Below are 24,441 nucleotides of genomic sequence, written 5' to 3'. Positions count from 1 at the left end.
GCGTCTTATTTCCCTTTTGGGTCACAAAACTGGGAACGGAATTTTGATATTTGATTTTAGGGTGAAAGCCCATTTATTGACCAGCTCAGAAATTGCTTTTATATGCCTATTAGGCACTGTTCTAGGGATGCAAAGGCAGTTTTGGTGCCTGCCTTTATAGGGCTGTCCTTGAATAAGTCTTTGATTTTTTAAAACAGGTATCAAGTCCTGAGGACAGGTAAGCCTTGTGGGGTAGACTCCCACTTTGTTCTCCATGCAAGGCTTAATGATTCTGATAGTTTATGCTGGAAATGCTGGAGAGAGACTAATAGTTTATGCTGGAAATGCTGGAGAGAGACTAATCACACCACAGGTGGATCCTCTTTCTGCTCTCTCTTCAGTTTGCCATGTTGAGTTGCTCAATTGCCTTCTGACCAGAATCCATCTCTTTGGGGAAGCCGGAAGTAAACCCAACATCACACTCCTCCCCTTTGTAAGTGCCATTTCCCAGAGCTGTTGGGAGGGTTTCTTCAGTTGCATCAACTTTGTAGGTCATTTTTGTGTCATCTGTAAAGTTGAAAAGGGTCATGGGTTAGGAAGAACAAAAGAGTGATTAAGAAACTTGTTCTGTCTGGGGGATAATATCAACTTACCCTTAGGGTGTGCTGTTTTTTTTTCTCGTATCTCTTGACCACCTCTCTCCCCATGACTTAGTCAAACTGAGGAAAAATTAGGTTTCCCCTCAACAACTCTAATGATAATACTAGTAACAAAGGGTCTAATAAAGAGTGCTAAGGTCTAGAGAGCACTGACTCTGCTTCACTCCGTCTCTATCATCTTAGTACAAGCGGTACAGTTGAGTTGAGTCCATGTAAGCAATGGTTGACTTGCATTCTGGGACCAGTGGGGGCAGGGAGCAAAGCACTGTAAGTGAGAAGTCTTCCCAGAGGTGTTTCCATTACGCCTGTTGTGGTGTTGGGTTTACTTCTGCCTACATGGTGGTAGCAAGGAGAGATGCTTAGGGTTCACTTTTCCCATTTTCCCATCTTTCTAGAAGGGTACAAGGGTCCCAAGTGCAAAAACTGACAGATCCTTAAACTTGAACACTACTTGGGCCCAGACAGTATGTGAGATGAGTAATTTTCACTTAGTTTTCTCACAAGAAATCTTCCTACATACATTGATTTCTAGAGCCAGAGGCTGTAGAATATGGCCTCTTGGCATTTCAGCCCTTTGTGGTACTAAAACCGCAAGCCTGGGGATCTGGAATTTTTTTGTTAAGAGGGTGGAAATCTTGAATGGTAACAAATAGCTTGAGTTAATCTTAGAGAAGTATCAGACTGCATACTTATCTATAGCTCTAGTTTTCAAGCAGAGCTGAGTAAAAATGGTTCATAAGTAATGATCAGTTATTTATTGGTTTCTTTTTGGCTGCTTGATAACCAAGATTACATCTTTTAAGTTACTGTAAGTCTTCATTTGCTACTGTAAGATAAATTCCACCAGGGTAAGTTGTTTCTTTCTCCTAGGGTGTGAATCAGTCTCTGGGTCTTGAAGAGGTCTTCAAGACATCTTCAAGTTTATAGGAAGTTGAGTCAGTTGAAGAATGAGTGGTTAAGATGAATATACTAATGTTTAGAGTTACAAAATACTGAAATATGTTACCAAGTGAGATTGAGTTTTCTGGGTTTGAAAAAAGATACTGAAGAAAAAAAAAGATTTGATGTTCACTTTGAGGAAAGGAGTCAGTGGGCTTTCTTGAAGTTTGTATCTTGAAGAGAATGAATACTCTTGAGCATCTTAAAAAAGAGATGCTATTGGCTAGGAATTTGTTAATCCCTTAGTAATTAGATTAAATCTAGATTAATAGTTGACTTTTTGTTACTGTGTAACCAGAGTTGGAATCCTCATTTTTTGGTTCTGGTTTATTAGACTGCATTGCTTTCATGTTTTCCCTCATAAAGCAATGCCAGTGGTGCTGGGGCTCTGACCTGGTTTCATGGCTTGAGAAACCTACTCTTAACACAGAATCTTACTGATCTCGTAACCATGTAACGCTTAAGACCGTTCTGTCCGATTCATCCGCGTGGTCTCCCTAGTTAAAGCAGCCCAAATCCCCTCTGTTCCATGAGGCAAAGTCCACAGCTTACTCTCCCAGCGAAAATGAGATACACTTACTATGGGTAGTTTGAGTCTTTGAAATTCCTTCCTGCACATTGGTGCTGTCTGGTTCCTAATGACTTTATGGGTTACAGCCCCTCTTGAAAGGTCCTTGCCAGAGACAATTGCTGGTGAAAACATGTCCCAGGTGAGAGTAGAGCTCAAAGGGGAATGATTCAGTACTTACCTCTGGGAGTCTTGAATTTCTTATAGCACCTAAAGATGGCAATAAGGAGAAGCCCTTCTCCAATCTGGAAAATCATATACAGGAGAGGAAAGAAGAAAAGTGGTCCGATGACTTCAGGGGGGAAGGTCACATTGAGGATGGTGGAGCAGAGTTGAATATTTTGGCATCCAGTCTCCATGCTGACTGTGCGTTTGCATCTGTGTTGATTAAAAAACAACCAAATGCCTTCAGAGAAGTGAAGCAACTTCACTTGGTCATCTTTCTCCCAAATACTTTATAAGAGAGACTGACAGTCCAACACAGAAAGAGGGAACTGAGCCACGTGCACAGGGTTTTGAGAAAAGTCAAATTGACCCATTTCTTAGGTCACTAATCCAGCCTTGTGGAAAATGGTGACCAGTAGGTCCATGTTGGGGAGTTTTTAATGAGGGAATTTTTGATTAGCTTAGAAATCTACAGTTTGTCACTTGTGGAATTACCAAAATGAATTTTAGAGAAAATGGCTATGGGGAGAAAAGATACGATCCAGTATCATTCATTGGCACATGTTGGGTTACATATAGGACAAATATGATTTCAGCATAAAGTAAAAGATTGTCTAAATGTCTGGGAACCTTGTCCTGTGGTCTGATTTCTGGCTTGGATGTCTTCACAACTGAAAGTTTGGTTCCATTATCTGCCTTTAGGACACATTCTCTTGCTTTACACTTTATGGGCTAAAGAATGTACTGTTATATTTAATACAACATTTTATTCACTGAATTGCAATTAGTGATTAAAATAGATCTTTGCTAAAAAATTGTAAGCATGGTCTCTGCACATTTATTAATAAAGTTGCCACCCCAAGGTGGTGTGTTACAACTAAAACCTAGACAGAAAAGGAGGCAAAGTGGAAGGGATCCTTTTCCTCATCAAGGCTTGTCATGAAGACATGGAGCTATTCCGCTGCCGTTTACTACCAGGGAGTTGGGCAGGTGGTGGAATCTAGGCTCTGCTAGGGAGCACTTCGCCATGAACTGTTCCTCTTTGTGTGATTAGATACCTTTGGATTTTGTTTCTCTGTGTTATTCATCCAGTACCTCCCCACTGTTCCTCAGTCCAATTGCCTTGTTCCATTTTTGCATTTGAATATATTGTTTAAAAATTATCTTCCCCAGATTGTGGATCTTATCTTTTTCCTGAAAGGCGTGGGACAGTGGGACCTAAAACAATAATACCTACCGTCCATTGAGGCAAAAAAGAGCAGAGAGAAGGTAGCCTAGCAGGAAGCCGATGAAAGGCATCAGGGAGGAGGTGGCCAGCAAGTGTGGTGTCATGACAAACAAGATGCTCTTGCCCACGTTGAGGGCGGAGAGCACTACAACAGCCACACTGCACAAAAGCAGGAGGATGATCCCTCCCTGCGAATAAGGACAAGAAGAAAAGGCAGTTAAAAGGGTGTGGGGATACGGAGGAACACAGAGAGCTAGGGAAGCGCTGGTGGATACCGAAGGTGGAAAACATTTTAATAAACATATTTGAAGTGGAAGGGAGTACGCAAGACCTTTATCGTCATCTTGGAATTCTTACCTGTAGCTGGGCAGCTTGCTGGAGGTCATAGATCTGATTACCTTGTTACTGAAAGCTCAGCCAGACATAGTTTCTGATAGACATCTCTGAGTAGCGGGTTTTCAGTGAAGTGCTGTGACTCTGAAGGATGAGACTATTCAGCCCTCTGGCAAAGTGGGTATTGTAAATGAAAGTTCTCTTTACGCATCCCAGCAATACTTTGGATGCTCTGGATATTTTGGAACTGAGTAGAAGCTGTTCTTAGAACTTGTCGTACTTGTCTTAAATACCTCTTTTATGGGTAGGGACTTCATCTATTTTAGGATGAATCTGATTTCTGGAAGTTGCCAAAAATTTGAAGCAATGCTGATTAAAGCAGGTAATGCAGTCAGATAATGTGGTTTTAGATCTGAATGATGTATAGGGATGAGTGCTTTTCTTGAGTGACTTGCAAATTGGGATGATAGGAAAGTTCCTAAAAGGAGTTTCAGATAGCTCAGGTAATGCATCTTTAGAAACAGTGCAGGTCCACCCTACCCCAGGTGAGAGCTGTGAAAGCAACTGTCAGCAGAAACAGTGGTATGTTTTTGTTTATTTTAAAATTACGATTTTATAGTTGGATCTTACATACCACTTAGAATTTTCAGTAGGCAATTTATCATGAAATTAGAATGTTAAGAATTTTCTCTACTAAGGAGGATTCAAGGCTTCAAAGAGTGTTACGTGTCTGCATTTTAGAGAGTGACATCTAAACTGATGAAAATACATGCATAAACTTAAGCTCTGTCCCTCTCATCCTCTGAGCTGTGGTGTTTAGTCACTTAACTTGTGTCCGACTCTTTGCAACCCTGTGGACTGCAACCACAAGGCTCCTCTGTCCATGGGATTTCCCAGGCAAGAATACTGGATGGGTTGCCATTTCCTTCTCCAGGTGATCTTCCTGACCCAGGGATTGAACCCTCATCTCCTGCACCGGCAGGCGAATTCTTTATCCCTGAGCCACCAGGGAAGCCTTGTCTTCTCAGTACAAGTGTGTGCAGCAAACCTTCCTTGAACTTACTGTGTTCTGTAATGGTTATGGTTCCATTTCTAGCTCATTTCACACCTGTGTTTGGTATTTCCTAATGCAATTAAAAAAAAAATGTGGTAAAATATATAGAACACAAAAGTTGTCATTTTAACCATTTTTGAGTGTGTAATTCAGTGGCATTAATTACATTCACAATGTTGTCCTAGTGACAATTTAACGTTTGTTTATGTTGCTCTACTTGCAACTGTGCAGTTCCGTGTTTCTAAACCATGTTGCAACTGATAATCATATAAAACAGCACGTATACTGTTGGTGGTCCTGTCCCAGGATAGGAAGGAATCTCACTAGTAACGACTTCAAGTTTTATTGAGAGACTATTAGCTGATACAACTGACAGGGAGGCCTGGAGTGCTGCAGTCCATGGGATTGCAAGAAGTCGAACATGACTGAGTGACTGAACAACAAAAATTAACTGATTAACTGCTTAGTTCACCCTTGGGTTTTGAGTTAATTTCTCCTTTTGGATTTTTTGCCTCTTGGGTTTGTCCTCTACCTGATGTCCAGATTTTGTTCTGAAGAGGGTAATGAAGAATGTAGGAGGTATTGGGCTACAAGGATTGTGAATCCGGAAGCCCTCTTTGCCTGCATGAGGATTAATCTCAAGCCCTCATTCCCATTCTCCCATTCTTGGGGCCTTTAGAGTGGTTGTCAGCATAGACATTGATGTGACCCGGGTGTGAAAACTGGCTTAGCCCTTCTCAAGATATGTAAACTGGTGAGTCCTTCAGCTTTTGGAATGAGGTTGACAGCACAGCACCTAGCATCTTAGAACCACTGACTGCTTTGTAGCTTGTAGGGAAAGGAGTGGAGTGTAACATCCCACAGTTTCTTGTCACTTGGATCTCCTGTCCATGACCTCTTGCTAAGAAGAGAGGCCACAGTAGTTGTTTTTCCATAGGTGACCATGTTTTCTGTCACCTGCATTGCCCTGTCATTGCTGACTAAAGCTGTTTGAGTGTCCATCTGTTCATGGGCAGCCAGCTCAGCTTGCCAGTGATCCAGGAGATAACCTGGCCAAAGTCTTCCCATGTAGGTGACCTGGTTGGTGAGTGACCCAACGAGGAAATCAGTCCTCTCATTTAGGGAGTTTGTAGAGTTACAGAGAAAGGGAGGCAAGAGCAGAGACAAGTGTGAAAATTTTGACACGGAGGCCCGCAGGCTGCAGAAGTCACAAGGTGGCATAAACTGAGACAAAGGAGAGTCAGGTCTTCGATCAGTAGCAACAGGTATGGGGAAAGCATAGGTAGCGTGGTTGAGTCAATGTCAGGGTGGGATCCTTATTATAATGAGAGTGGTGAGTGGCTTATGCTGAGTGGCACCTGGACTCTTGTCATGCTCAGGTTCACCAACTTTCTAACCACATAGGCTTGAATAAACTCCTGCATGGGTGAGTTACAGTATTACTTGAATTACCTTTCCAAATGGTGAAAGGGTTGCTCAGTTGTGTCTGACTCTTTGTGACCCCCCTGTAGCCTGCCAGTCTCCTCCATTCATGGGATCTTCCAGGCAAGAACACTGGAGTGGGTTGCCATTTCCTTCTCCAGGGGATCTTCCAGACCCAGGTCTCCCACATTGCAGGCAGATGCTTTACCATCTGAGCTACCAGGGAAGCCCAAATAGGGCATCCTTAAAATTGTATCTTGGTGTGTCCAAATGTGACCTCTCACTAGGGAATGCAACTGGTTGAGCAGAGTTTGAACAGATAGCTTCTGTCAGAGCCACTTATCAGAAGTTGGGTAATTTTGGTTTGAAAGTCTCTAGGAGTGTTTGGTATGCAAAGAAGCTGGGACAGTTGTTGCAGCTTGTAACTCACTACATTATGAATCGGGGAGATTAAGAATGAGCATAGTCCTCAAAGAAATGTAAAAGCAAGAAAATTTCAGCCTTTACATCTTGGCCACTTACTTTTATCTGCAACCTCACGGGAATGATATCTTGTTTGGGAGCAATTGATAAATGGAGCTGTTGCCCTTCTGCTTGTCTAACCTTGGAGGTTTGGCCAGCGGCAAAGCAGGTCCCAAGATACACTTACATTTTATGTGATTCTTTGTTACTGGCTCCTGTTTTTTCTGTCCAGGTATACCTCAGCCCTTTTAATGTTCTCTGGGGTCATTTGCTGTAGAATTGAGTCATGGATGTGTAACAAAACAGGAATGAGAGACATTCCCTGGGCCTCAGTTATTCTATATATAAAATGAGAATAAGGCAGGAGACTACCTCATTTTGAAGCCCTCTCTAGCTTTAAGATCTGAGATTCTTTTTTCCATCCTCAGAAGACTTTTTTAAAAAAAATTGAAGTGTACTTGATTTACAGTGTTGTGTTAATTTCTGCTGTACAGCAAAGTGACTCAGATACATTTCATATTCTTTTACATTTCCTCACAGGATAGTGAATATGGCTGACAGTGCTATGCAGTGGGCCCTTGTCCATCCATCTGTATACATCAGTTTACTAACCCCAAACCCCCATTCCATCCTTCTCTACTGCCCCTCTCCCTCTTGGCAACAAGTCTGTTCTCTATGTCTGTGAGTCTGTTTCTGTTTCACAGTTAAGTTCATTCATGTCATATTTTAGATTCCACATATAAGTGATCGCTTACAGTATTTGTCATTCTCAGAAGAATACTTAGATCAGGAGACATGTTATATCAGTTGCTTTTGGGGTTCTAGTCTCTGGTTTCACCTACAAAGTGGAGGAGGGCAGAGTTGCTTAAGTGATATCGGGGTCATTTCACATTTTTATCTTCTGTGATATATTTTTCCTTTTGTTTCTACATTCCACAAGCTCTTCAGTGAGATGACAGGTTCATGTTTCTGGTTTTTTGTTTTTCTATTCATGTGTGGGAGAGACAGGATTTGTCCTCTATTCCTTTGTTTATTCTCAGGCATTAGATGTGAGTGTTAGAGAATTCAGTGTTAAGACACAGCCTTAGGATCTTCTTGCAGGTGTGTGGGGAATAAAAACAAGTGGTATTTTTAATTCGAATACAATAAATGCTACAAGGATGTTGGGTGATAAGGGAGCAAATAGGACACACATTCTGTCCAAGCTTGTGGGTTGAGAACAGCTTCCCGGAAGAGGTGCTAATTGTGTTGAGACTTGAAGGATGTGTCCAGTGAAAGGTGGTGGTGAGGGAGGTGGGACTTTGGAGAGAGGAGTATTCCAGGCAGAGGGAAGGGCATGTGCAAAGAAAAGAGCTGACACTGGAGAGGTTGGTTGAGACCAAATTAAGAAAGGGCTGAGGAGCCTCATGACTCCTGGGGCAGAATAAGGAACCAATGAGGGGCTTTAAGCAATAGAGTGACATGATAGTTTGTTCTTTCCAGACTCAGGTTAAAATTAGGTAAGGGAACCAGGTTAGAAGACTGAGTAGCTGAGTGTGAGAGAAGAGTGGCCTGAATGAAGACAGTGGATGCAGGGATGGAGAGACATGGACTCAAGCAAAAGAAGGCAGAACTGGCAATTGGTGATTAGTGTGGGTGGGGAGGGAGAGAGGACGCGGAGAATGGCTTTCTGGTTTCTGGCTCAGGCAGTTGGGCACATTAAATGCTTCATTGAGATGATGACACAGGGAGGAGGGAAGAGCAAGTTTGAGGAAATGGTTTAAATTTAAAACATACTGAGTTTTAAATGCCTGAGGCATATTCAGTAGAAAGATTTGGTAGTTAATACATGGATTCTGAAGTCAGGAGAGACGTGAGCGCTGAAGTTATTGTTCTGGTGGTCATCAGCTTGTAGATGGCTGTTGAGATGGGCCAGATCTCATGGTGGGAAGGTCCTGGGCTTAGGTAAGAAAAGCAGAAACCTTGGGCTGAATGCAGAGAAGTAACCTTTGCCAGAGGAACTCACAAGGGAGTTTGAAAAGAAATGCTGGAGAGGTGGTAGGAAAGCAGGTGCCCTGTCACTAAAGCTGAGGAGAAAGATTTCTGAGATGGAGGCAGTGGTCAGCCATATCAAAAACCACTAAAAGAATAGTTGAGACATGTCTGTCGGATTTGGGGAAGAAAGTGGAGCAAGTGGTCATCAAAATGTGAGTGGATGGGAGACTGAGGAGTAGACACTGATTGATGAGGGTTGGTCACTGGTGAACAGCCCTGGGGGCTGGGTAGGAGTGGAAGGTAGGTGGGGGCAGTGGGTGTCTGCTGGGAGCACGGCTAGGATGGGGAGGAAAGACAGGTGTTGGCTGAAGGACGTACAGTCCAGTGACTACTTAACTAAAAAAAAAAAGGAGAGATGTAAACCAGAACCGATGTTGATTGGGAAGAATTAATATGGTGTCATTCTAAAAATGAGAGTGAGGAGGAGGCTGTGGGGATACAGGATGTGATGAATAAAAGGAGATTACTGAGAAGCAAGGGTGAAAACGGAAGATGCTGTCCAGAGCAGAGTGGGGTGACCAGCCATTTGGCAGGAGACTTCACATCTTCCAACAGGTCAGGAGGGGAACTGTGGCTGTGGTATTAGGACTGCACCAGGGCAAGGGCAAAAATCTACCTTTGACAATGGCACTGTGAAAATGGAAAGACCTTGGAAACCCGACCAAACCTCTGTTCCAGACCTAAAGCTGCTGCCAAGCCTTGCGCTTCCAAGTAGTGTACCCTGTAGACCGGCTCAAAGGCATAGACCCAGGGGCAGGAACAAAAACAGGCCTTCAGGAGGCAGAGTTTATCCTGAGGACCAGGTTGGCACTTGGATCCCAGGGGTGAGCAGTGAACCAGAGGAGAGACTGATGGGGAGTGAGCTCCAAGGTCATAAGAGTTGTCAGAGGGAGCTCTCTAAGGGTCTGGTTTTTCCAAAGGCAAGGCAGTGGCATGGTGCCCTCACAGCACTCCCCCACACCCTTTGGGACCAACTCTCCACTTTCCTCCCATCCCATTCCCAAAGTGCTATGAGTGTGCCTACCAGCTCTTCTGGTCTCTTCCCCTCCACCTTCTCATCTAGTCAGCCATGTTTGCCTTTGGTCTCCCTCTGAACTCTATTCAGGCATTTCCTTAGGCTTACCCAAATCTGACCCTTTATTCATGATCTCGCTCAAGGCCACCCCTCCTTCCATCCTCCAGAGAAGCCTTTCTTGACTACCTGGCCCTTATTAACCTTACCTTCTTGCATTCTGCTAATGCCTGACTATACACTCTTGGGTCTTGTTTCTCACGTGTTACTGATTTTCTGTGATTAAACTTTGAGGCCAGTGAATCCTTAGAGAGTAGCATAAAACGTAACATCTAGTAGGTACATGATAAAAGCTTAATTATCAAAATGGTTGTATGTTGTGTGTGGTGTTTTCCTTTTTTTCCTGTTAACGCTTCAAAAATTGCTCTCATATGCATTACAATCTCATGAAGTAGGTTGTATCAATAGCAGACTATTTTTTTAAGCAAGGAAAGAAAACTGACACAGAAAAAGCCCAAATGACTCGGTTCAAGCCATTTACTGCTACGATGGTGGGGTTCTCACTCCCTGCCCAGACCCCCAGGTTCTTACCTTGGTGACATAGCGTACGTATTGTGGCCGTTTGGATTTGAGGATGATGCCTATGGTGCAAGGGATGAGAATCAGGATCAGTGATATCATGATGCCGCCGTAGGGCACCTTGTCCTTCAGGGACCCATCATAGATGCCCCTGGAGTAAAGGTACAGGAGGAGGGGCATCATGCCCAGGGCAAAGAAGGTGGAGCAGGTGGTCATCACGATGCTGAGAGGGAGACATAGGAAAAATGCAGAGAGAGAGGGCGCTCATTAATTCAGGCGTACCTCATTTTATTGCAGTTCACAGTTGTGTTTTTATAAAATGAGCGTTCATGGCAGTCCTGCATCAAGTCTATTGGTGCTGTTTTTCCAACAGCATTTGCTCACTTCGTGTCTCGTCATGTTTTAGTAAGTCTTGCAGTATTTCACGCTTTTTCATTGTATTTGTCACAGTGATTTTTGATATTACTATTGTAATTGTTTAGGGGCACTGCGAGTCATGCTCATGTAAGATGGCGAACTTCAAGGATATAAATGTTGTGTGTGTTTTGACTGCTCCCCCTTTTCTGTCTCCTCGAGCCTCCTTGTTCCTTGAGACACAATACTGAAATTAGGCCAATTACAAACCCCACACTGGTCTCTTAAGTGTTCAAGTGAAAGGTAGGGTCAGATGTCTCTTATGTTTTTAAGTTAAAAGGTAGAAATGTTTACTCTTAGGAAATTCTGTGGAAATCCCAGGCAGGCTGAAGGCCAGGCCTCTTGCACCAAACGCCAGTTGTAAGTGCAAGGGAAAAGTTCTTGAAGAAAATTATAAGTGCTACCCTAGTGAACTCAGGAATGAGAAGAAAGCAAAACAGCCTTATGGAGAAAGTTGTAGGGATCTAAAGAGACAATCAAACCAGCCACAACAGTCCCTTAAGCCAAAGCTTGATCCAGATCAAGGCCTGAACTCTCTTCAATTCTAGGAAGGCTCAGAGAGGTGAGGAATCTGCAGAAGAAACATGGATGTTTCTTGCCATATGCATATATGTGCAAGTGCAAGGGGAAGCAGCAAGTTCTTGTGTAGAAGCTGCAAGTTATCCAGAAGATCTTCCTAAGATCATCAGTGAAGATGGCCATGCTAAAGAGATTTTCAGTGCAGACGAAACAGTGTTCTATCAGAAGAAGATGCATCTACAGCTGCCACAGATAGTAACTCCTCTGATGGATCTGTGCAAAGTTAACAGAAAATCTTCAGGAAAGGATTTACTATTCTAGATGGCCATTCATGATTCCTGGAAAGAGGTCAAAATATCAATGTTACAGGAGTTTAAAAGAAGTTAATTTCAGGCCTCGTGGATGACTGAGCAATTCAAGACTAGAGGAAGCAACTACAGACGTGACTGGGGGGAAAATAGCAAGAGAACTAGAAGTGGAGCCTGCAAATGTGACTGAAGTGCTGCAACACCTGGTAAAACCTGAATGGATACGGAGTTGCTTCTTGAGATTGCCACAGCCGCCCTCACCTTCAGCAGCCACCATCCTGATCAACATTGAGGCAACACCCTTTACTGGCAAAAACATTACAACTTGCTGAAGGCTCAGATCATGGTTAGCATTTTTTAGCAATAAAGTATTTTTAAATTAAGATATGTAAATTTTTTTAGACACAATGCTATTGTACCTTTAATAAGTCACAGTATAGTTTAAAAGTAACATGTATATGCACCAGGAAACCAAAAAATCCACATGACTTACATCATTGTGATATTCTGCTTTATGGTAGTGGTAGGGAAATGAATTTGCAGTATCTCCAGGGTATGCCTGTACTATTTGTGGAGTGCCTGCTGTGTGCCAGGCATGGCGTGAAGAATCTTGAATGCATTGCTTTGTTTCCTCTTGCCAGTAGTTTGAGGAGGTAAGCATATGATCTCCTTTTTACTGATGAGGAAGCTGGGGACTTGAAGGGTTGTGACTTGCCTAGGATCACAAAGGTGGGAAGGCTGAGATTTGAACCCAGGTACCTGTACACTTCACTGTGAAAGGAGCCATTTTGATCTCCTCCGTAATAGAACTCTTTTTGCTCTCTATACTTGTACATATGCACAGCCCATTTTGAAAAAAGCTGTGCGATCCCATCACTGACTATAGCCCGTTGGATCATAGAATAACATCTGATCTACAGTGGCTAAGTGCCTGCCTTTAGAGTCTAGGGCATGGCTGGACATAGTGGTTCTGTCTGACTAAAATAACAAAGATCAAGCACATCAAGAACATTTTCTCTCAGGGAGTTTGAATGTATACACAATTATAGAGCACTTGGTCTTTGAGAGTGGGTGGCATGGGAGGGATTTCAAAAACCAAAAAACATGCAAAGAAAAAGCAGTAAACAGAGGTTATGATTAATTGTGAAAGTCACTCAGTCTTATCTGACTCTTTGCGACCCATAGTCCATGGAATTTTCCAGGCCAGAATACTGGAGTGGGTAGCCTTTCCCTTCTCCAGGGGATCTTCCCAACCCAGGATTGAACCCAGGTCTCCCACATTGCAGGTGGATTCTTGACCAGCTGAGCCATGAGGGAAGCCCATATGATTAAGAAGACTGTGTAAAAAAACACGTTAATTGAAGGAGCACAATAGTGGAGTATTAGAGAAGGCAGCAATAGTTACCACTGTCAAGTGACAAGATAATCTGCTCATCAGACCTGTTTTATATCTTGAATAATAATCTAGTCCCCAACACTTGAGGACTTCTTAGGTGGTGCTAGTGGTAAAGAACCTGCCTGCCAATAAAGGAGATGTAAGAGATGTGGGTTCGATCCCTAGGTTGGGAAGATCCCCTGGAGGAGGGCATGGCAGCCCACTCCAGTATTCTTGCCTGGACATTCCCATGGAGCCTGGCAGGCTACATTCCTGTCCAGGAGCCACAAAGAGTTGCGCACGACTGAAGCAGCATGCACACGTACACACACCCAACATTGATATTCTCATGTCCTTTATGTTTTGGCTTGGCTTTAACATTATTTAAGATAAATTGAGTGTGAGTTTCAGATCCTGAATAACAATGTATCTTCCCAGTTCTCATTGGTACCCTAACTGCCCTATTGCTATCTGCATTTGGAATCTCATCCTTGTTAATCTCAGAACACTGTGTAGGAAGAGGCCCTTCAGAAAGACCAACGGGGAGAGGAAGCTGCTAGGGAACATTCTTGGATTTGTAGACATTTACTTTACAATATATGCTTTGGCGTCCATTCTAGTGAGAAGGTTGGGGATGAGGGCTTGATATGACCATCAACTACATCCTAGTCCAAAGGGTCTGGAGTATAGCCATCAAGAACATAATTGGTGGATGTATCACAAGGAGTCAGAAGCTGAGGAGAGACCCTCAAAAGATACTGTGGACTGAATGAGAACCTCCCCCCAACATACTCATGAACACCTAAAACACTTAAGCACAAACTCCAGCTTGTAAGAAACGGAGGGAGGATTCCAGGGACTAGAAACAAAGAATGTCGAGTAATTAGTAGGCTTGTGCTTAAGCTGCAGCATGTGGAGGAGTAGATGATAGGGTGTTAGTCTTGGTAATCTGGTGTTTATGTTTTAATACCCAAGGGAGGGGCCAGAATTGAGACTTTAAGCCTATGAAAAAAGGAGAGATGAAACAAATGTTTACTCAGTAATCAATACTCCAAAAGGACTATTGGAAAAATAGAACATTTAATTCTCTTATGGGTTGAATATGAAATCATAATGGAAAAAGGAATAGAAGAATATAGTATTTTAAAATATGGGGAGATGACAGAGGATGAAATGGTTGGATGGCATCACCAACTCTTGAGCAAGCTCTGGGAGTTGGTGATGGACAGGAAGAGCCTGATGTGCTGCAGTCCATGGGGTCGCAAAGAGTTTGACATGACTGAGCAACTGAACTGAACTGACTTAGGATTAGGCTATGACTTCTTAGATGTGATACCTAAAGCACAGGTAACCAAAGGAAAAACAGGTAACTTTGACTTCAAAACCTAAAAAACTGCTTCAAAGGATACTCAAAATAAGTCTCCCACATAACGGGAGAAAATATTTGCAAATCATTTAGGTGTCCAGTATCCAGAATATATAAGGAACTCATAATTCAACAGCTAAAAAACTCCAAATAACTCAATTTAAAAATGGTCAAAGGACTTGAATAGGCATTTCGCCAAAGATACAAAGTTGGCCAACAAGCACATGAAAAGATGCTCGACACCATTAGTTATAAAAGAAATACAAATTAAAACTGATAATGAAATGATAAAGTGGTAATGAGATACCACTTCACACCCACTAGCAGAGCTAAGCAATAAAAATGATAAGTCTCGGTGAGAATGTGGAGAAACGAATCCTCTCATGTTTCTGATGGGCATGTAAAAATGGTGTAACTGCTCTGGAAAAGTTTGACAGCTGTAAAAAAGTTAAACATAGAGCTATCTACTGCTTCTTGGTATATACCCATAAGGGAAGCATATGTTTACACAAGTACATACAAGTGTTCAGAGCAACATTAGTTATAGCTGAAAAGTGGAATATAAAATATTGATGGATAAGCAAATTGTGGTGTATTCATGTAATTGAATGTTCTTCAGCCATAAAAAGCAAAGAAGTACCACTATATATATCAGCTATCACAAAGATGAATCTTGAAAACACGGCAAGTGAAGGAATCAAAAACACGAAAGGCTAGGTATTATATGATTCCATTTACATGAAATCCATAGGGACAAAATAGATTTGTGGTTGCTGGGGGCTGGAGAGAGAGAATGGGGAGTGACTGCTAATGTGTTTAGGTTTCTTTGGGGGATGATTAAAATGTTTGGGAATTGGTGATAGTTGTACAGTGTGAATATACTATAAACTACTGACTTACACACTTTAAAAAGGTGAATTTTATGGTGGGTGAATTATATCTTAAAAAATAATATTAAAAATCTAAAGGACAAATAAAATTCATCCTTAAGAGGAGAATTTATAGCATGAAATGTTTATAAAGGAAAAGAAGAAAGATTAAAAATTAATGAGCTAAGCATTTTATTCAAGAGTTGGAAAGAGAAACCCAATGAAAGAGAAAATATTAAAGATGAGAGAATAACCTTTAAAAATGATATAAGTTGAGAATCAATTACACCAAGAGCAGGTTCTTTACAAAGTCCGATAATATAAATACTTGTGGCGAGGCTAGCCAAGAAAAAGGAGAATGGGCACAAATTGATCTTAGCATGAATGCAAAAAGAAATAATTTCTGATACAATAGAGATTTTAGAGGACCATAGAAGAAATCAAGGATAGTCTTATATTTTCATTTTTATATTCAGACTGAAAGGACAATTTCCTGGGAAATCTACAAAAACTTAAAATGAAGTTGAAAACCTGAATCAATTTAGACTCACTAAAGACATTTAGTAAACACTTTGAAACCTATTATCCAGACAAACCTCACACAAAATGTATATGATTTTACAGTAGAGTTCTGCTAAGTATTCAAAGTATAGATCGTCTCAGAGTAAAGAAAGGGGAAACATGCCCCAAATTATATATGATTAGTATGAGTTTAGAACCAAAGGTAAAAAAGTCACATGAGAAAGGAAAATTAGGGACCATTCTCATTTACAAACACAGGAGCAAAAGTCACAAAATGTTACCTAGTAAATCTAGCCATGCCTTTATAAAATAATAAAATGAACAAAATGGGTTTATCCCAGCAATATAAAAATGGTTTAATATTAGGCAATCTACTGATATGTATCACTGCATTATTGGATTAAAGAAAAAAAATGGTATAGAAAAGTGTCACTCAACAAAATCCAGTGTTCATGCATGGTAAAAATCACCACACTAGCAACAGAATCGGAGAAGGCAATGGTACCCCACTCCAGTACTCTTGCCTGGAAAAATCCCATGGATGGAGGAGCCTGGTAGGCTTCAGTCCATGGGGTTGTGAAGAGTCGGACACGACTAAGCGACTTCACTTTCACTTTTCACTTTCCTGCATTGGAGAAGGAAATGGCAACCCACTCCAGTGTTCTTGCCTGGAGAATCCCAGGGATGGGGGAGCCTGGTGGCTGTCGTCTATGGGGTCACACAGAGTCGGACACGACTGAAGTGACTTAGCAGCAGCAGCAGCTACAGAATGGATTCCCTTAACCTGAAAAGGGTGATCTGTCCAAAAAATCTACAGGAAATAGAAAACCTAATGGTGAAAAATTAGAGGAATAAAGGAAGGATACCTGTTCTCATCACATTACCTGCTGTAAATTATAGTCTGTACGTCTTTGCTAGCATTGCAAAACAAGAGATAGGAAAACTATATAGAGGGGAAAGGAAGAAACTAAAATATGCTGATGATAGAACTGTCCACAGAGGAAATTCAAGTGAATTTCTGTTATAACTAGTAAATAGAATCCATGAAATTCTGAATACATTAGCAATAAAAGAAAATAATTAGAAATTACTACAAAAAATTATTAGTAAATGAATTTTTAATTATATGGAAGAACTTCCTAATATGAAATGATTGAATAAAAGGAAACCTATACCAGTTTTGTGGATGGGAAAATGCAGTATTGATTTATAAATTTAATGCAAACTTAACCAAACTTTCAGAAATAACTTTTGTCGACTTGAGAGTTAGTCTCAAAATTCAAATGAATGAGTAAAGGGTCAAAAATAATTAACATAATTTCCAAGAATAACAAGGTAGAGCAATTCCTTTCAGTTATCAAAATTTATCATAGAGTTATAATTAAGAAAATGTGATATTGGTACAAGAATAGCCACATAGAAGAGAGATCTCAGACATAAACCCATGCTTATTTGAGCATCTGATCAACAAGAGGTGGTGTTACAAGTTGCTGGAAAAAAATTCACTGATCCTAGGAATTTTTTCTATTCAGGTGGAAAAGATACAATTAGATCACATAATACATACTAGTAAAGATCTTCATGTGAGATGCAAAGCTTTAAAACTTTTCAAACACAGGTGAATGTATATATGACCTTGAAGGCAGTAAAGTGTTTCTTAAATAATCCCCAAAATATAAAATGTCAAGGAAAAATATTAATACAGTTGGTTAAGTTAAAATACACACTGTTTTATATCATTATCAAAACATAAGGTAAGCCCCAAACTGTGAGTAGACTGTTGAAACATGTAAAAACAACAAATGACTACCAATTAATAAGAAGGAAGCACCACCATCCCATAGAAAAATAGGCAAAGGGCATTATTTTCAGAAAGGACACCCAAATGGCCAACGAGATTTGAATAGGTGCTAGACCTCCCGTGAAAGTGAAAGTTGCTCAGTCGTGTCCTACTCTGACTTCGTGGACTGTCCATAGAATTCTCCAGGCCAGATACTGGAGTGGGTAGCCTTTCCCTTCTCCAGGGGATCTTCCTGACCCAGGAATTGAACCCAGGTCTCCTGCATTGCAGGTGGATTCTTTACTAGCTGAGCTATCAGGGAAGCCTATGATGAATTAAATTTAAAACCACCATGACATTTCACCAGATAGCAAAATTGAAAAATCTGACAATTCCAAATACAGATGACGACATGGAGAAACAGGGATCTTCATACACTGCCCTGGGGAGTGAGAAGTAGAACAAGTAGTCTGGATAGATGTTAGATCAAAACGTGTGAACCTCAAGACCCAGCAGTCCTGTGTTCCTGTATGCTCTCACATGTGAGCATAGGGGTAGCAGGCACAAGACTTGCTTAGCAGGAAAGCCGCATAAACGCCTGCCAACAGGACAATGCAAGCAAACTATGGTGGTTGCGGTTTAGTTGCTAAGCCGTGTCTGACTCTTGCAGCCCCATGGACTGTAGCCTACCAGTCTCCTCTGTCCATAGAATTTTCCAGGCAAGAATACTGGAGTGGGTTGCCATTTCCTTTTCCAGGGGCTCTTCCTGACTGGGGATCGAAACCGGGTCTCCTTCACTGCAGGCAGATTCTTAACTGACTGAGCTACCAGGGAAGCCTGGTACAAACTATACTGCAGTTCAAATGCACAAAATAGCTCTTTTATTTTTAAACCTATCATCTCAAAGAAAGTAAGTTGTCAAATGATACGGGTAGTATGATACAGTTCATATAAAGTTTAAAAACATACAAATGTAGGAGTGTATCTTACTGGTGGATATATACATACATAGTATAATATAAAATATAAAAGGGTTTGTGGAAGGGCTGAAAGTCAAATCCTGGGAGGTGCTCCTTGAGTGTAGGAAGAGGGGAATGAGATTGGGAAGGGCATTCAGTAGGCTACACAGCGCTAGCTATTGACCTCTGCCTAGGAGAAAGGCCACACACGAAACTCGTGTGCTTGTTTTGATGACCTTGAACAGGAGTCATGCTTGCTTTGGCTTGGCATGTCGGGAGCTTTGGAATTTGCTCTGGGACTTGGTGTGCCTTGTGCACTGGCGTGTGTGTGGGAGCTGTGCTCCCAGACCTCCTGCTACCTCCTCCGCCCGTGCAAGGGCTGGGCTCTTGGCCTACATTTCTGGTATCTGTAACGGTTGTGATCCTGTTACCCTGAAGGGCAGTGCTGGGAGGGCAGTCCTGTTGTAGCTCTGAGATGGACCTGTCGTGTAGTAACACTGCGAATCTGGATTGCAGGCGGATTCTTTACCAGCTAAGCTACCAGGGAAGCTGGCAACCCTTCTACATCAGAATTAAGACATGGTCCAGGTTTCTGTCTATAGGACCCAGAGTCTGCTATGGACCTTGTCTAGGGGTCCAGGGACCAGGGGGAATGGAGCACATTTCTTTTTTTTTTAAACTTTCCTGCTTAAATTCTCGGAGCCCTCCACACAGCCTGCTTTGGGGCAACTGTATATACCCTGCTTGAGGGACAGGTTTTGAGCTCCTGTTAACAGAGGCACTGGCAGCAGAAGCTGAGGGAGCTGTGAGGGAACCGCTCAGTCTCTGTGGTGAAGTGGGAGACTTCGGGGAACCTGAGTAGCTTCTGTCTCCTGCCTAGTCTTTCATGGTGGGGAGAGCTGTGAGAATCCTTGGGTTGTCTCCACAGCCATTGGCTCTGCTGTCTGCTGTAGGCTGGATGACGGGTGGGGGTGAGCAGGTGAACTTGAGGGGTGGCATAGGTGGTCGTCAAAGGGGCCCAGTTCTCACTGGCCCTCTCTCCTCTGTCCCCCAGGGAGGGCAATTTCTCTTGCCTGTGGGTCCACTGTCTCTTTTGAAGCATGACTCTCGGCATCCTAGAGGAAAGAGCTGCTGTGCCTGGCTGCCTTGAGAGGTCCACCCGGGGCGGGGCGCCCAGCCTTCTGGAATGTGCCTCCTCCCCCTTTCACCCACGAGGATTCCCTCAGCCTCACTCCAGCCGTGAAGCAGAATGACGGGCAAGAGAGACCCTGGGACTGGCTCCGGACACAGCTTGCCCACAGATTCTCAGGAAGCCTCTAGCAAGTCTCTGGACTTCAGCTTTCTCACATGTAAAGGGAATCGGTCTCAACACTCCTTTCTAGTCCACATGGGAATAGCATGGTATTGTACACAGGCCTTAAACCGTAGCCTCTGGGTGGCATCTGGGCCTCTGACATGTACAGTTTGGCTTGCACAGTGTTTTAAAAAATTTGAAATCATTGCCAACAATGAAAAATTTGGAGATTTCACCTTCAAAGGGAGATTCTGTCTTCTCCTGAAAAGCGGGAAGCTATGCCAGCCATGAGTTCCTAATCCCACAACACCCACGGCAGAGATGGATGGCATATGCCCTGTGCAGGGAGGCCCACACCTCAGAGGCTGGCGGTCATCCTCCAGCCACACCGGGCATTGAAGATATTTGAGTGAAAGCACAGGCTTTGGAGCCCCCAGGCCCCGGATAAATGTATTAACCTCTCTAAAGCTCAGTGTCCTCGTCTCTAGAATGGAGCTCCTCATAGCACCTCCTCCTGGAAGCCATATCAGGATCCCATGTAGAGCCTTTGGCCCATTGCGTCTGTCTTTTATTATCAGCACCATTATCATTACTATAATACCTGTAACAAGTTGTCCCAGGTGAACTCAATCTGGAATTTGAAGTTTCTGGCAGCTTGTGATGGTGGAGGGTGAGTGGGGTCAGAGGCCTGGTTACATGTACATGGGAGGTTGGTCTGTGGGAAGGGGCTTTATGGCAGAAGGTGGCTGTCCTGCAAAGTATTATCTCTTGAGGGGCCTAGGTGGAAGTGACAGTTCCCAGGCACCCAGACCAGGAGCCTGAGCAAGACAGCATGAGTCACTGGAGGCGCCACTGCTGGAGGCCTAAAGCCCCCAAAAAGCAGGCATTGCCAAAGGGACCTTACTGGCACCCACTGGCTCAAGAGACTGGGACATCTGGTCACTCACACTTAGAGACTCCCCTACTATACTTTACACTGCCTCCCACCTCCCCACCCGCCCGCGCAGCTCTGCTGATACAGAGCCATAAGGCCCTGAGTACCCTGCCAGGCTCCTCTGTCCATGGGGATTCTCCAGGCAGGAATACTGGAGTGGGTTGCCATGCTCTCCTCCAGGAGATCTTCCCAACCCAGAGATCGAACCCAGGTCTCCCGCATTGCAGGTGGATTCTTTACCAGCTGAGCTACCAGGCAAGGTTGCAACCCTTCTACATCAGAATTAAGATATGGTTCAGGTTTCTCTGTATGGGACACAGAGGCTGCATTGGGCCTTGTCTAGATCAGGTCAGGGGCTTGTCTTGCTGCAGGAAGGACCTGGATCAGATAAGGGGAAGAACTTCCTCACAGTGAAGTAGTTGAATACTGGACATGTTCCCGTGAGAGACTGTACAAGCCAGGCTCTCTCTCCATCAAACACCTCAGTAAGGGTTGAATTATATGGGTGGAGAGTCCAGAGCTTCTCAGGCGGCAGGTCCGGGTAACCCCCCATGATCACTATCATTTTTTCATTTAAGTGTCAGCTCCAGCATCACTTGGCATCACCAGGAAGAGGATTCCTTACTTGGCTGGTTTCCTTAGTACAGTTCAGTCAGGGGCAGGGTAGTGACAGGCACAAGCAGATGGACTGTTTTGAATTTACTGCCCTGCCTGGCATGGACTAGCCTCTCCACTGAGGACTGAACCATAAGAGACAGGCTTGAGATGGACAATTAAGTAACAGCCAGAGCTTTTATGCTGGTGAGTTTTCTTCAGCCAGCAGAAGCTGCTGCTGTAGCTGGAGCTGGTCTGATGTGGCTTTGCCCTGGGAAGCATTCCAGACCAGAGTCCCACCTCTTTGGAAGGACCAGTATTCAGCTGCCCCCTGCAGGATTCCACCCTCACTGACTTCTGCTGTAATAGTTTGGGTGGGGGGATGCTGCTGTTGCCTCCTCCCAGTTTGGCTGAGGTGAGGCTTGTCCTGACATGGGACCCTGACCTGGTGCTGGGGACTCCAGGATCTACCTGGCTGTGTCTTTACGCTGAGGTGTTCTTGCCTCTGATGGGTGGAGAGGGGAGGTTCAGAGAGGACAGCCCACTTGCACAGACAGTTGGGGGGATCTTTGGCAATTCCTTCCTGGTCTGCAGGAACTGGAGGTGCTCTTTAGTTCTGAGCCGCCTTGATCTCCTTGGAGATCTTTGGGACTAATCTGCACTCCCTTTCGTATCTCTGGCCTTGAAGCAGAATTCTGCCTACCCTGGCAGATGGGTGAAAGTTCACCAGAGGTCCCTTTGCTTTAAATCAATACAGTATTCCTTCAAGACAGTCCTTGCGCCCCATTTGAGACAACCCTGGGAGTAGGGGCGGGGTCTCTCCAGGATGTCCCTGGACCAGCTGAGCCCCTTTGGCTTGGAGCCTAAGCCAAGATGTACCCCAGCACCTGCCCCCAGCCCAGTGTTAGCTTTTGACCATAAATGGCTGCCACCCCCTGCCCTAACACCCTCCCAGCCCCCATTCACTCCCCTCCTGGCTCTTCGCCTTGACTGCAATCTCCCCAGGTAGCTTCCTTCTCACCCCCAGTCCTACCTCAGGTTCATGTCCCCCTTGATGGCCAGGGTGAAGATGTTGGAGAGGTTCCCCCCCGGCGAGCAGCCGCAGATCAGGATGGCTAGGGCCTCGACGTTATTCAGCTGGAAGAACTTGCCCAGTCCAAAGGCAGTGAGGGGCATGATGCCAAACTGTGCCACCAGAGCGACGGCCAGGCCCTTGGGCCTCCAGAAGTGCGCCTTGATCTTACTGAACTCCATGGTGCAACCCAGCGAGAGCATGATGGTTAACAGCATGATCACCAGAATGACACTCAGCGCCCGGTCGGTGGGCCGCTTGCCGAAGTTGTGCGGGAGGGAGAAGTTGAACGGGGAAGATTGGTTGAAGGCCTCCATCCTCCTGGACGGCAGTGGTGGAAGAAAGGCTGAAGACCCTGCACACCCCTGGTTGGTCTACTGACTCCTTGCCCTGCCCAGTCCTTGCTGGGTGCCTTCCTCAATCACTTCCCAGGGCAGGGAGCTTCAGGGCAAAATGTAGATCTGAGCAAATAGAAAGATTATGCAACTGGCTTTGGCCGCAAAAGAGAGAGAGTGTGCCCAGAGCCTTTTCTGTAGGGCTGTTCTTGCCCCTCCTGAATTCCTCAGCCTCTTCTGCCTTCCTGGGTGCCACTAACACCTCTTCTCACCTCCTGGCTGCTTCTGGGGCAAGAGGCCTTATATCTCTTCTCCACATCCCCTCACTGCTCCCCCCCTCCCACCTCCGAGCACGCCCACAGGCACTGTGTCCTGAGGACCGATCTGGGTCCAGCCCCTCATTCTCTGCTCAGTCCCAGAGGCCACAGTTTCTCATTCAGGGGAAGGTGCCTCCCCTTGTCCGGACCCAAGGAAGTAACAAGCGTTGAATTTTACCTTTCCTTCTTGGAAAGGAGGTTGTGGGACAGAGGACAGGTGAATTACTGGCTTCTAGATGTGTCCATGACCCTTCTCCTGGAAGAGGAGAAGTGCCTGTGTCCTTCCCACTCAGCCTGGGAAACACTTGTCTTAACCCCAAATCTGGCCACACGAGTTCTTGGGAAGGAACATGCCCCCAAGCAGGCTTACCACCAGGGAGGAGCCTGATGGGATGACCCAGGGGCTCGAAGGAAGCCTGGAAGCACTTTGCCCAAAGGGCAGCTCTGGGGGAACCCTGGCAGGGGAGATGTATTGCAGTCAACAGCCCGAGGAGCCCTGCTGCTTGGGAGACTTGCCTAGAAGGAAGCAGGAATGCAGGTTTTTCTTTCTGATTTCCGGACTGCTCTACTTTTGCTCTGCACCTATCCGGGAGCCAGGTTCTGGATGAAGGTGGCAGTGGACAGAGGCAGGCACACCTGCTGGTCAGGGTGGGGGGGAGGGGGCGTGGCCTAGGTCTCTCTCCTCCCATCACAGCCTTGCAAAGTCAAGCATCTTCAGCAAGGGACAAGGAGCAGCATCAAAAGAATTGCCTCTAGCTTGGGCTGGAATCCAAGGGGCCTGAATGGGATCTCCTGTCTTCATCTTTGCTGAAACATGAGATAAGGCTTTCTGTGTGAGGCTCCAGAGGATACACAGGGACCAAAATGTGAAACACTCTGTAGGGAGGGTGGAGACAGATTTTGTCTTGATATGAGGAACCACCCAAAAATTCCAGCTCTCCACTAATGGCCCCAGGGCCTCCTGAATCCTGCATAGATAAAGGTTGAGGGATAGGATCTGCACATTGTGTGCTCAAGAAGGCTGCTCTCTGCAGTTTTGCAGGTCACAGAGCTATACACTGTTACCTCAGTTCAGTTCAGTTCAGTTCAGTCCGACTCTTTGTGACCCCATGAATCGCAGCACGCCAGGCCTCCCTGTCCATCACCAACTCCCGGAGTTCACTCAGACTCACCTCCATCAAGTCAGTGATACCATCCAGCCATCTCATCCTCTGTTGTCCCCTCCTCCTCCTGCCCCCAATCCCTCCCAGCATCAGAGTCTTTTAAATGAGTCAACTCTTCTCATGAGGTGGCCAAAGTACTGGAGTTTCACCTTTAGCATCATTCCTTCCAAAGAAATCCCAGGGCTG

At 44.4% G+C, this 24,441-nt stretch overlaps 1 protein-coding gene across 1 annotated transcript; it reads right to left on the bottom strand.

Moving 5' to 3' along the window:
* Positions 1-49: 49 nt before the first annotated feature.
* On the bottom strand, positions 50-22,772 carry SLC10A1 (solute carrier family 10 member 1). The gene is made up of 5 exons (XM_006056139.4): positions 22,402-22,772; positions 10,447-10,657; positions 3,548-3,726; positions 2,327-2,523; positions 50-546 (listed from the first exon to the last, which is right to left on the bottom strand). The coding sequence occupies exons 1-5, from the start codon at positions 22,755-22,757 to the stop codon at positions 377-379; spliced, it is 1,113 nt and encodes a 370-aa protein (XP_006056201.1). The 5' UTR covers positions 22,758-22,772; the 3' UTR covers positions 50-376.
* Between the last annotated feature and the right edge of the window lie 1,669 nt (positions 22,773-24,441).

The sequence above is a fragment of the Bubalus bubalis genome, chromosome 11 (genome assembly GCF_019923935.1).
Source record: "Bubalus bubalis isolate 160015118507 breed Murrah chromosome 11, NDDB_SH_1, whole genome shotgun sequence".
Taxonomy (NCBI): domain Eukaryota; kingdom Metazoa; phylum Chordata; class Mammalia; order Artiodactyla; family Bovidae; genus Bubalus; species Bubalus bubalis.
This window is presented reverse-complemented; position numbering and strand designations above follow the sequence as displayed.

Excerpts from the sequence above, each read along its gene's own strand:
- SLC10A1 (XM_006056139.4), bottom strand. The coding sequence starts at position 22,757 with ATGGAGGCCTTCAACCAATCTTCCCCGTTCAACTTCTCCCTCCCGCAC. Across the intron at positions 3,727-10,446 it reads ACGTACGCTATGTCACCAAG|GGAGGGATCATCCTCCTGCT; the intron begins GTAAGAACCTGG and ends CCTTATTCGCAG. Across the intron at positions 2,524-3,547 it reads CTTTTTTGCCTCAATGGACG|ATGCAAACGCACAGTCAGCA; the intron begins GTAGGTATTATT and ends TAATCAACACAG.